Genomic DNA, 14,050 nt, shown 5'->3' with positions numbered 1-14,050 from the left:
GTAGTCAGGTTTTTTCTTTGCTTTTTTCTTTTACTGAATGAGTAAATCAATCACACACCACCAGTGTTGTAAATTTATGTGCAAAAGCATTGAAGTGCTTTACTACAAATTACAACCTAGAAACACATTAACTGAACAATTAAAATTCATACAATCAGATTTAGATATATAACAACACAAAGTAGAAACAGAATTACAGTACATTTACAACACAAGACAGATACATGAATTCATTAGAAAATATTGTAATAAATAATTCATGAATTATAGTGCAATTGATTTATGCATAAATAGAACTAATTGCCTAACAATCAGTTTATATTAACAAAATCTGTCAAAATCAAGGCAGCCACAGAGTGTTACTAAATTACTGCGACAATGGAAATACTGCAATTAAAAAACAAATACAAGTATTTGTACTGTAAACAACTAAAAATCAGTCTCACTAAAGTTAGTATACAATTTAATATAAAATTGTCATTAGCTACCAGAAATGGTTTAAACAACTTTACTGAGCAGTAGTTCTAAAAACAGAGGCACTGTTTTTTTTTTCTTTTCTTTCTTTCTCTTAAATATAAAATACTTGAGGAACATTCAAATAAGTGGAAAGCACAAGAAGGGGTGCTTTCATCTTCATTAAAAGTCTGCTGAAACTGGATTTTTCAGAAAACTGTCAATAAGTAGTAACTGGTAACTAAATTTATAAAGTACTTTTAAAGTTGAACATAAAGGACATCTCAGTGAGTCAAGTCACTGGGGGAAGGGGAGCCCATAAATTTCCCTGCCTTTCCTGGTCTGTGTAATTAAAAAGCTAACTCAAGAATTAGAAATATTTTTGTTCCTTTTAAAAGTTATGGGTTGACTAGCATTTATAAACTATCAAAAAATATTTTAATTTACTAATTTTGACCAAAAATAAATAATACAAGTACTAAAATGCTGCAAATTAATGGTAATATTACCTATAAAACTACTGATCACTGTGAAGTCAATAGCAAAATGATCCCTGATTTTATGAATCCTGTAACGTTTTTGGTCAGGTCATCTTTTAAATGATATAAAAGTGTTCTGTTAAGTTTCCCTTTCCTATAAAGTTCTCAATCAATTTATTAATGTAAATATAGTGTGAGGAATAAAAAAGCTTAGTACAATATAAATATTATGTAATGCATTCAAGCCCCCAAAATTCTGAAGTAAAATTCTGTATAAAGAGGTCAATAAAATGGGTTTGAAATGTTGACTTTACCTTTAACTTCGCTTTTCAATGGGGAGGGGGGGAATATATTAAATAATCCAAGTTCTGGCCCTCACAAAATATGGCTTAATTCTTTAAAAAGAAAGATGACCCTGACATCTGCTGTTTTGTAATATATTATGTATATTTATTAAGGGGGGGAGGAGAAAAAAAAGAGCAAGAGGATTCATATCCTGGTACGCAGGTAATAGTGAAAGCGAAGAGGGTTCAAAAGGTATCTGAGAGACCGAGCAAATACTGGTGACGCTTCTCACTCTTCAGTTCCTCTACAGATATGCCAGCAGTTCTTAAAGGGAGTAGCTGAAAATCTCTTCACTAGTCTATGTGACTGTTAAATACACAGAAACGCCAGTGTAAAAATACGAGCATTTGACAAGGTGCACTTATTTTTTCTTAGAATTCAGCTGAAAGTATTCTTTTTGGATTTAGGGAAACTGGCTTAGAAAAGCGGTCAGAACCTGAATTTTCACAGCAAAAGGGGCACTCGTAGATTCTGGAATCTCGAGAGCAAATCCCCTCCCTTCCTGGGGAGGCACAGACTGGGATAATTCCACAAAAAGACGGCACACCCCTGTAAATCCAACCGGGATACTCTGAGCCACACTTCAGAACTGCCCGTTAAAAATGACTGGTCTCTCTTCCAAGGCTAGTGAGAGTCACAAATGCACTGCCCAGCTTCTAACTACTTGAGAGAGTTACATTACTCAAAACAGCTTCAGTGTTAAATATCCGTAAATCTATTCAAGACCCTGAACAAACTGCAAATTTGGTTATTAGCAAAATGATAATGTGTTGCCCACCAAAATGAAATCTGTAATTCATTTTGATAAACTGAAAATGTTTTGAAATGTCACAGCAGCAAATATATTAAAGTTATACTGAGGTTTTTCAATAGCAGGAGTGTGTCACAATCCTTAAAATTTAAAGTAGTCATAACATCAACTAACCGGCACATTGAAACCAAAATGACCATTCTCAAGCTTTTTTTTCTGTGCACATTATTAACATGCGCTAAGTTGCATTCCAACTTTCTTTTTCTACCCTTACACATTAGCTTATTTTTTTAAATGAAAAAGAAAATGAAATTATTATAATAATTAGATTTAAATTATTTTTTGTTCTTAGTAGTCCATCTTATATTAATAAGGATTCTATAGCTGCTGGGGTTAACTATATGTCAGGCTGGTTTTTTTTTTTTTCCTTTTAAAGTATATACCTTCTAAACCCCAGGTTCCAGCTAAAGCAACTATTAAAGGTTCAATATTCAATTTCATTATACATATCATTTAAGGTTTTCCTTTTTATTCCTGGTGGACGTGCATTTTTGTATTTCATTGAATTTCAGTAGACTAATACTGTACGTATTAATTTTGCTGAGTATGGAGATAGCTGTCCATTTAAACTGATTGGTGGCTTGATGTCCTTTGACAGCTGTGAGTGTGTTCTGTGAAAATGTTTGCAAACTATTAAGATCCTATTTTTCCATTACAAGAGGGGCCACCTGAATGGCTGGAGTGGTCTTTCACCAATAAACAAGTTCACTTGACAATTACTTGTTCTCGCACACGCTTTATGCTTTTGACTACTAAAGAAAACCTGAATCTTTTTCACCTATTTATACAAGGATTAAATACAAACTATCAGAATTAAGTAAGCAACTATATAATTCTGTCCACAGTGAAAACCCTGAATAAAACTTTTTTTCAAAAGGCATGTAAGTGGTTTTTGAACTGTAAAATTCCATGTCTCCTGTCAGAGTGAGCATTTGAACCCCCACGTGTGTGTATACAGACACACAAATATACACACTTGTGCACATACGCACACGCGCACACACACACACTCACACACACACACATTTTCCTAACCAGTAATCTACACAGGCTTGCTGCCGGCCCTGCAGCTGCCAGTCCCTGAATCTGTCACGTTATATAACCCAGTGTCTGGTAATCGCAGTCTCTTCTTGGGAGGAGTCTTCAGTGTTCCCGATCGTTCTTTGACCTTGTATTCTAAAGTGCTGTGAGGTACCCCATAGATTCCTTGTGCTTTGGAAACACTCATTTTTCCGCTCATTACCATGGCGATGGCCTCTTCCATGATTTCGTGGTCGTACTGCCGGTAGCGGCCACGTTTTTTCCTGGGCTGCTTGTTATCTTTGCGATCCACTCCGTCTTCTGGGTTTTCGGAGGCGCCATCCACTGTTCCGTTTTTTGAATTAAGACACAAAGGAGAGAGGTCCCCGGGGAGATAGTAAGAGTCGACGCTGGAGTGAGTCACCGGCCCAGCACACTCGACTTTGTTTTGCCTGGGGAGGATGTTTTTCAGTTTTTGGACAGCTGAGCCTTCCAGGACTGGAGAGGTTTTGGAAACCTGATACATGACATCCAGCAGACCAGACCCATCAGGCTGTGGCTTGGTTGCAACCGAACTCACGCGCAGCTGAGGAATTTTTAACTGTACGGCGGGATTTGCGGTTTCGTGGGGTTGGCTGTCGCTCTTGTCTTTAAACTGAGTGACCATTTTCTGTAGGGTGAGCTGATGGAGGTAACTGGAAGCTGTCGGGAATTTTAATTCTGAGGTTTCAAGTAGGTTGAGTTTACTGTTTTCTGTGCGCTCGGCTTGCGCCCTTGCCCACAGGGCTACTTTCTGCAGAACTGCACAAGCTTCTTGGCTGTCTTTATATGAGCAACTATCAGTGAGATCTCGAGTTTTGTTTTTAAAAGCTGCAGGCTTCCCTGCTGGTAAGGCTTCTAAGTGGAGAAGTAAAGTTTTTTGAGGTATGCCATAAAGTATGCCTGCTTTATTTATGTCCAGTGCTCCAGACTGAATGTCTTTCAAAGCTTTTGAGAGCAAACCATCTGCAAACTCAGCACTTCTTTCCACATAGTCCTCTCTGTTTCTGTGCAGTCTCCTGGATGGATGGAATGAAACGATGGTAAACTGATGCATGAGAGACTCTCACACAGCTATGGAAGGGGAGGGCCCACTCCTTTATTACACTCCTTGCTTAGGTAACATCACTGCTTATGACACTTTTAGGTCTGGGAGGTGGAGTTGCTGCTCCGTACCAAAGCAAACGCCACAGTCCTGGTAGGACAATGTGTCAATCATACGGTGGCCGCAACGGGCAGACCTTCCAAGAACACAAAATCCTAACTCAGTATTGGTAAAAATGGTCTCATGATGTTGCTATTCCTCTGACAGATGCTTGCAAAGCAACACTTTATAATTTTTTTTTATTTGTACAATTAGTGTTCCATTATTAAGAAGAGAAAAAAAAAGACCCCAATCCTAAAGGCGTTTTTGTTAGTAGAAATGTGACGTTACCGCTAAACAAGTAATAAAAGAGTCAACCCCTTTAAAGGAAATTTGTAGCAGCAGGAATATTACCAAACACAGACATCTCATATTTCCACCAACTAACCTTTCTCTAGACCAAAACTTAAAATTTGAAACAGGTCGATAAACCAGATTTGAATAAGATGATTTAAGTTTAGATATTTAAAAAAGCTCTTTCTATTTCTAACGAAGCACTGTAAGTTCTGAATTCTTTAAACAGAAAGCGCATTATAAAGGATGACTTAAATGCTACTACAACTTTGGGTGGAACAGATTATAATCTATATCTAAGATTAAGTGTGCCCAAAAGGCTTCCTGTGATTTTAGTTAATGGGAAGATGCAAAAATTTTAAAAATGTAAAAAAAAAAAGAAAATCCCAAGAATCCAACAAGAACAGTGTTTCATAGCGTACATTTTTTATTTAAAGTAATTTCATGACAGCTTTCTAAGTATGTGGTGATTAATAAAATTAAGTCATTAGCCACCACACTTGGGAGCACAATGGGGGAAAAAAAAGCCAATACTATGAACTAGCTGAAAGAATGATTCCGTATAGTACTTTTAGAATTTGTTTAAAAATGAAATAGTTTCATTAAAATCACTTCCTGGATATTTAAAATTGCCCTTACTTGTCCTGCTTCTTGGTTCATAGTCTCTGATTAAATTGATAGTGCATTTTGGCAACATGAACTAAAGTTTGGTGATTGTTCTGATAACTTTTCTTTAACAGAAAGAATAAAAAAGAAAGAGAAAGGACAAATGGAAAGTATGAGACAGACATACTTGTGAGTGACAAAAAATTCGGAAGGAAAATGACATTCATAAGCCTAATCAGAACAGTAGTCAGAGTTCTCTGAAGAGATCCTTGAAATATTAGTATTGAATTATATTTCCTAGATATTGCTTACCCAGCCACTGAATTTTCAGAAGGAGGATCACATATGGACGAGTCTTCAGATTTTATGCTGGTTTTCTTTGTAGAGAGATCTAACACTCCATCCCCTATAATTTTGGCAAGAAAAAAAGACTTTATACTCGTGACACAAAAGCAATCTATACATTTTTAACACTTCCTATTTTGCTATCTATTAACATATGACCTAAAAATTAACACTTGGATTGGACATGTGGCTGGAGCACACTTATCTTACTACAGTCTTAGCACTATCAGGGAGAAGAGGAAGGAGAGACGAGAGGGCCAGGGGGTGTGAAAGAACTAACAGACTCCAACATTGAGAGCCGGTCACAAATCCAGTCGGACCATGGCTGCCCACCGTTTTGCTGGAACAAGAGTTTTTCTTTTAGGGGCTGTCTAAGATGATGCTTTATTTGAGAGGGTGGGCGTGGTGGCAGTTGTACAAAACAGAACAGAAAATAAGGTAAATGAATAATTACAAAGTATTAGGACTAGCAAAATCTGGCACATGTACTTTTCAAAAAACAAAAGAAAAAGAAAAGAAAAGGTCGTTTATTCTTCCATGCTGTAGGAAAGGAGAAAAGACAGAAGAGTGGGGGAAGTGGAAGTGCCAGCCAGCAGAGCCAGGTGGAGCCGAAATTCTCCAGACACACGTACGTGAGGCTCACCGTGAGGGCTCCGTGTAACCAGCACGTTCTGAATCAGAACAAAGTGCATAAATGTACCATGTTACGGATGCAGCCCGTAACTGCACCTGGAATATCTCAGCTTCTATCTCTGACTGAGTGAGGAGTAATGAAAGACACAACTTGTAACAATATGATTTTTTTTTAAAGGAAAACTATCTTGCTATAAAAGAACTTGTTATTTAATAACTGAGATTATTTTTAAAAATTTTATTTATTTATTTAGAGTGTGTGTGTGTGTGTGTACACTATCAAATCAGATCTGACTGGTACCGGAGGAGATTGCCCCTCTTTCTCCAGAAGAGCATCTGGTGGATTTGAACCATGTACCTCTGGGATTGCAGTGCAGCTTCTTGCTACCAGGCCACTAGAGCTCCCGTATTTAATGACTGGTATTATTTATGTTTAATTTACACAAATAAAACACCAAAGAGTCAGATATCCTATTAATCTGACAAACTACGACATCAAAAAGAATAAAAACAAACTCCGTATTAAAAACTCAGCAAGTAAGTAATATGGTGTCTTTACAAGTAGCTCAAAAATATGAGGAAGACATGAGCTACAAAGATACCTGTTGTTACTGTCAGGTGCCGCTGAGCTGACCACAACTCGGAGCAACCGGATAAAGGACAGACAGGGGCCCGGCCTTCACTGTGCCGCCCTCCTCATCATCCCCGACACGCCCGAGCCCGCTCTACAGTCTCAGCTGCTTTATCAGAAAACACATGTGAAAAAGATACACTGGAAAACGCCACCTGGGTTTTATCATTATCCTACAAATTTACCTTACAGAAGAGATTCAAAGATGAAAAAGTAAGATAAAACATCATTGTGGGCAACCCCACCCTTATTTATGGGATGCTTATCACATACAAAGTAGTGGGAACAATAAGGGAGAAAAAAGGTCCGATAACAGCAATTTCTATTTTGTGGTCCGAGTGTGATGATGAGAACAATGACAATACCAAATATATTCCAGGTTGATGATAAATGAAGATGAAGCAGAAAATGACACCAGGGCTTGGGGGCTGTTGTTGTGAACCCTCAAATTGGAAGCAACCCAGCTGACTCTCCAGGGGGTTATCAGAGGCAGTAAGTCTCATGGGAAGAGACTGCCCATCTTTTTCCCATGGAGAAGCTGGTGGATTCGAACCATATACCTCTGCTTTGGTGGTGCACTCCCTTCTCACTAAGCCACCAGAGGGCTATGGTCAAAGTGTGAATTTTATTTTGAATGAGACAGGAAGCCACGGGTGGGTTTTGAGCAGAAGAGCGACTTGGTCTTAAAGGCTCAACCTGCTCTGGGAAATAGAGCCGGAAGGTGGGGAGGCAGCTGGAAAAAGGCTCTGCTATTTGTCTCCATGAGTTCACATATCATCCATCTAAGTTTACTCTAACAATGAAACCCACCTTCTATTTCAGACACCCCTGCCTCCTCAATCTTATTTCTCTTTCAGGCCCCAAGGTGGACTTTATTTGCCATCATTCTTTGTAATTCTCCGGTCAGAAATACTCACCCACGTCATTTCAGCTTTAGCCACCTGTATTGCAAGGGCTTACACATTTAGCAATGCTCGTCCTCACACTCTACAAGCTACGTAAAGCAGAGTCTGCCTGCATTACTCACCAGTGTAGAAATAATGTCTGGCACACAATAAATGTTCACTAAATATGTGCTGACTAGAATCTTGAAGAACAATGAGAAATCTCATGTGGTTGCGAGGTTAGTGTCACCACGTTCAAAGGATAAAAGTATCTTAGATTTTTCTTTTATAAAAGAAGAATGAAATACTTTTTTTAAAAAAAAAGAAATAAGAAAAAAAAGTAAGGAAGATCCCAGGCTACGTTACTTTTGTGCTTATTTCCAGGAGGAACTAACAGCATCATCAGGAATCTCCCATTCCTTGTGTAAAAGCATTTGCTCACTAAACCCACTGTTACTGAATTCACAGGCTGCTTCTTTCATGGTCGCCTTCTAGAACAGGCTGCCACTGATGTGTAGAAAACATTAGTAGCTTACCCAAAAATCATTTAATTCATATGTAACTATAGTATTTTCTAGAATGTGTTTAATATATGCAAAGCGTTAGGCTAAAAAATATTATGTATCTTCGCAATCACTTGTTATGCATCAGAGAGTTGGACAATGACCAAGGAGGATAGAAGGAGAATTGATGCCTTTGAGCTGTGGTGCTGGAGAAGAGTATTGAGAATACCAGGGACTGCTAGGAAAACAAACAGATTTGTCCTGGAAAGGGTTAAACCGGGTGGCTCCTTGGAGGCAAAAATTCTGAGGCTCCGTCTAACATACTTTGGACATGTTGTGAGGAGAGACCGGTCCTTAGAGAGGGACGTCATGCTTGGGAGGGTGGAGGGACGGCGCAGGAGGGGAAGGCCCTCTATGAGGTGGATTGATTCAGTGACTGGGATAATTGGGATGGGAGTGTCGGAGACAGTGCGATTGGCACAGGACAGAGCGGAGTTTAGGGCTGTTGTACATAGGGTCGCTATGAGTCGCAGGCAACTCGACGGCACATAACAACAACAACAACAACAACAATTTAGTGCTTACAATAGTCCAGTGAGGTGAGTTTCATTATATGAAAGTTTTTATAGTAAAGGAAAAAAAAACACTCCCACAAAAAAGACCAACAACTGAAGCTCAAAGAGAGATTAGTTAAGTTGCCCAAGGTCACAGAGATGGTGTTACTGTTAAGTATGCAGTGGAGACCAACAGACGTGAAACCTTGTCCTGCAGTTACTGTGAAAATGCATTCACAATCAGTGATATCCTGGAGTCGACATGCAGCTACAATTCTAATCTGTGTAATGTTTTAAAAAGGAGAGGCTGGTGAACATTATGTTGAGTGAACTAACTCAGTCTCACAAGGACAAATACTGCATAAGACCAGTATTGTGAAAACAGAAGGATAACTAGGAAGATGTGTCCAAAGTCCAAAGTGGGAAGAGGAGGGAGGAGAGGTGTGGGGCAGAAATCACAGGGTGAAGAGTGTGTTGGCCACAGGGAGGGGGTGAAAGAATTAAAAAGATCCAGTGGGGATCTGAAAAGGTGGGGTAATGATGGGCATGGATCAATGATAATTTATTTTATAAAACACAATGTATGGAAATGATCGTATGAAACACAAAGTGAATAGATGAATGTGTGAAGCATCATGTATACAGATTTCATATGCATATAAAAGCAAAATAAAGATAATTTTTTTAAAAAGGCACATTACCATATTGACAAAGGAGTAATAAACCAGGATGTAGTAACAAAAAAAAAATCTTAATAATATCTTTAAATAGCATAATATATCAATATTTAACATGCAGGTGGCCTTATTTTTCTACCAAGATAGACGACAGATTTAAAAATTACTGATAAATGCACTATTTTTAAAACAGCTATTAAAAATGTTGGCTATATAAACTGCACTCTAGAAGGCAGTTTGGTGCTTTCTCAAAAAACAGAACATAGAAACTCCGTATGACGCAGCTATTCCACTGCTTGGAATACACCCCAAGGAAATGAGAACTGAGACACAAATGTAGATTTTGAATACCAATGTTCATTCACCATCACAAGATCACAGAAACAGCCCAAATGTCCAACCACAACCAAACGGATTGAGAAATTGTACATTCACACAATGGAATACTATGCGGCACTCAGGATTCAAGAGCAAGGATTTAAAAAAATGCTACATAACCTGGGGGAGGCTGGGGAAGTATCATGCTGGGGGAACTAACTCAGTCTCATAAGGACAAATACTGCTTAAGACCATTATTGTAAAAATAGAAGGATAACTAGTAAAACATGTATGGGGACCCAAAAGGGATAGAGGTAGGTGCAGAGGGTGAGGGTGGGTAGGGGTGGGGGGGGGAAGGAAATGGGAAAGATCCGGTGGGGACCTGAAAACACACTGTAATAGTGGGCATGATCCAATGGTGATTAATTTCATAAAACATAATGAATGAGAATGATTGTACTGAAACACAAACTTTGTAAGCAAACCAATAGAAAATATTTTTTTTAAAAAAAGTTGGTTACATAAATTACGAGTATTTTTATTTGCTAGAAAATTCGCCTATTTAAATTTACATAGGGCCTACTGAGTAAAGAGTTGTACTGCCAATCCAAAGACAGATGGTTAGAATCCACCTGTACCTCCGGTGGGGGGAGAGAGACAATATCCTATTGTGTGATTTACAGTCTCTGAAAAATCCACTGGAGAATCAGCTACGAGTCGATTCCGATCTCACAGCATAACAATAACATTTACATATTGCTGCACACTTTTAAATTGACGACCGTGCTCAGAAACACATTTCTTTTTGATGCATTACTGTCATTTGTGGCAACGTGTTAAAAATAAAAACAAAAACAACTACTAACAATCTTTTATTTTTAAAGAGTATTATGCTTGGCTTGAAACTTCAATTGACAATGATCATTAGGTATGGAAAACAAAACTAAAAAAACCTAACTAAAATCTTCAGGCAAACATACTAAAATGGCAACAACAAAGGTGATCTTTGACTGACATGTTCAAATGTTTGTGTGTACGTTTGAACATGTCCACAAACACATACGTATATGTGTATAGAAACTGCTTTCTTCAAGAAATGAGTGTTTCCTTAACGTGTGTGGTTAATAGATAACAAAATTGACAACCAAAAAAATTACACATTGTAAAAGCATTTTCTTAGAAAAAATTTTTAATTTATTTTTCTGTTGTTGTTGTGTACCATCAAATCAGATCCGACTAGCACAGGAGGAGATTGCCCCTTCTTCTCCAGCAGAGCATCTGGTGGATTTGAACCGTGTGCCTTCAGGACTGTAGTGCAGCTGCTTTGGCTTAATCCATTTTTAATTTAACCAATTTTTCTTTTAGATTGATGTTACAGTTATTAACTATAGGATTCCAGTTTCAGAGTTGTGAGGACGTAATCAGTACCACGCAGGAGTGACACAGCATTGTAAACTTCCATTCAAAATCACAATAAAACCAAGAGTAACATAGCAATCAGGTGTTAACACTGGCGTTTTCTTCCCTCGTTTGCCTCTCTCCACATCAATGTTGTGTTTTGAAAGAAAGGAGACATTAGTGTCTTCCTGATATATTGTGATAGGTTCATGAAGAACCTCGTGGTGAACTTGATGACAGTAATTGAGACTGGGTGCAGAGCGTTAAAACAAGCATGTTTATTTATGTTCTTCATGCTTCTAACATGCTCTCCAAATCCTGTAATGTGTAAGACACTACCAAGTCTTTAAAACATCTATGTATAATTGCACACAGGGTTATTATACAGGCTGCCTTAACACTAACAGAACAAAACCCAAAACTCAGTGCTGGTGAGTCATTTCTAAGTCACCGTGACTCTGTGTTGTTGTGCACTGTCCACTGGGAGCTGACTCACAGCTGACCCTCCAGTGGGTTTTCAGAGGCCCATCCTTCTCCTGCAGAGCAGCTGGTGGATTCGAACCACATGCCTCTGGAATTCAGATTCTTACCTCTGAACCATCAGAGTAGATGCTGAAACAACCCCTCACTTGCCATTGGTTCAGAAAAGATGCAGAGCTGAACCTCGAGCAGGTTTTCAGCGGCTATCCATCACATTGGAGGAAACTGCCTATCTTTCTCTCAGGAGGCAGTGGCTTAGAACCGTGTGCCTTTAGGTTGACAGCACAATTCTCCCCCCACGGAGCCACCAGAGCTGTAACTACAGCCACTGTGTGCTGCTGAGTCGGAACTGACTCAGGGCTGATTCATCAGTGGGTTTGCAGAGGCTCTGAATTGCCTGAAAGGAGGCTGTTCATCTTTCTTACACATGGAAGCTGGTGGGTTTGAATGGCATGCCTTAGGGTTGGAGGCACAAATTCTTAGCACTAGGCCAACTTAGCCATTAGAAACTTTTTTGCAGCTTTGAAGAGAACACTGTGATATTCGGCTCCTCTCCTGTCTTTGCTATCTCTCTGGCCATGATCGTGTGAAGCCAAGCTGAGAATATAAACCCTGACCCACCAAGAACACGCAGAGCAAAGGCAGCTTCTCCAGTCTCGGTCTCCCTGAACCCGAGAACCTGCTGGGATCTGTCCTCTGTGGCTCACCCCGGACTCCATTTTTTGAGGAATTACTGAATTCAAGCCATGGTCAAGGGTTCCTCTTGAAAGCTCTGCCCAGAAATAAAATTCTGAAGTCTTTTGATTTGTGTTCAACTTGCTGAATTAATATAATTTTATTATTAATTCGGACTCTGGTTCAAAATGAATGTAGTGCAGTTTTTCTTACACGTACTGTCATGACTACCATTAATAGTAAACAAGGCACATTTTGCATGCCAAACCTTTATATTTCCCTATTACTTTCTAAGGGAGCTCTGCTGGCTTAGTGGTAAGGAGCTGCACTGCCAATCCAAAGTCATGGGGTTCGAATGCACCAGCTGCTCCGAGGGAGAAATACAGGGCATCTCCTTGCATGCAACCGACAGGCTCTGAAAACTCGCCGGAGGGTCTGCAATGATGTGGCTCCGTTTGATGGTACAAAAGAACAATATTCTTCTCTAAGATTATCAACCTACATGACTATTTACAACTATGAACCTAAAAGTACTGGACACAATTTACCTATCTGAAGATACAGAATTAGTTGAATGTGCTATTTCTGCAAAACAGGGTAATATTCAGCTAATAAATTTAGTTAGTGAAAAAGTTCTGTAGAAAAAGAAAGATGTTAAAAAAATATTAATTGTAAAAGGCAACTTGTAGACGATTATTTTTGTTTTCCTGTGATGTCATTTGGTCTTTTTTGTCCGTGACTCTAAGAAACACGGAGTTAGTCCTAAAGCAAGTTGCTTCTCAAAGGTTTGATTTCATAATCTCTCTTCACTCTCAACATTACTGAAGTCCTACAAAGAAATTTTTTTTGTTTATATGGGTTATGGCTGTTAATATTTTCATATTAATTTAAAAAAATGAAGTGGAGTATAGTTCTATGAATTTGGATGCTAGACAAGACAAAACAGTTACAATACATAATTAAAAAGAAGATATACAAATAAGAAAATGAAAAAGCACATTTCAATGTGACTGTAACAGGACATAGAAAGTTGTGACAGATTTGAAAAGGTAAACGCCTGCAAAGTGTCCTTAGTTAATGAAAGACATGCATCTTCAGTGTGAGGCACTCCAGGAGTGCTCAAGCTATGGAAATAAAGACACTGACTTCCAAACACACCCTAGAGGACTTGAAATGCACCGTAAGCATGGTGTGTTTTTCCAAGGACTGACCTCTCCTGACGACCTGACCCACTTATGTGTGATGAAGCTTCACTGTTCTCAATTCTAAGAAACACCCTGGTTGCACTTTCTCCAAGACACACTTGTTTGTTCTTTTAGCAGTTCACGGCATATTCTTCTCCAGCATTACAGCGCAAAGGCATTGTTTTTTCATCTGCCATCCCATGTTCTTTTCAGTTAATGCATAACAATTAACTGAAAAGAACATGGCCTCAATCAGGTGCATCTTAACCTTTAAACTGACAGCACTGCCCTTTCAAACTTTGGAGAGGTTCTCGGACAGATTTTCACAATGCAACAGGTCTTCTGAGCTCCTGAGTGCTGCTGTACCAAGAGTCTGTGGATCCAAGCTGGATGAAAGAATGCATCAAACCTAACAAGTAACGACACAGGTATTAAGAGCGCGCAGGAAGATAAGAACACACATGTATGTACTGGGTCAAGTTCAAAGGTGTTGGGGAGGTTTTCCCAGGAAAAACTGGTTTCAAATGAGATCTGATGGGGGAAAAAAGAAACCCAAGTAAAACTTATTCTCAAAAAG

At 38.9% G+C, this 14,050-nt stretch overlaps 1 protein-coding gene across 2 annotated transcripts in view; it reads right to left on the bottom strand.

The window, feature by feature from the left end:
- The window catches only part of LCORL (ligand dependent nuclear receptor corepressor-like), a 238,735-nt gene that overhangs the window by 36,592 nt on the left and 188,093 nt on the right, over positions 1-14,050 (bottom strand). Inside the window, exons 6-7 of one of the 2 annotated variants that reach the window (XM_006884513.1) lie at positions 5,504-5,597; positions 5-4,166 (exon numbers count right to left, since the gene is read on the bottom strand). In XM_006884513.1, the coding sequence (XP_006884575.1) occupies positions 3,131-4,166; positions 5,504-5,597 (1,130 nt within the window). In that variant the 3' untranslated portion in view covers positions 5-3,130. Of the gene's footprint in view, positions 1-4; positions 4,167-5,503; positions 5,598-14,050 lie in introns of those variants that run through there. The other variant, XM_006884514.1, reaches the window with a different exon arrangement.

This window comes from Elephantulus edwardii, unplaced genomic scaffold (genome assembly GCF_000299155.1).
Source record: "Elephantulus edwardii isolate Elephantulus edwardi_28Jun2011 unplaced genomic scaffold, EleEdw1.0 scaffold00035, whole genome shotgun sequence".
Taxonomy (NCBI): domain Eukaryota; kingdom Metazoa; phylum Chordata; class Mammalia; order Macroscelidea; family Macroscelididae; genus Elephantulus; species Elephantulus edwardii.
The sequence above is the reverse complement of the archived record's forward strand: the minus strand, read 5'-3'. Positions and strand labels throughout refer to the sequence as shown.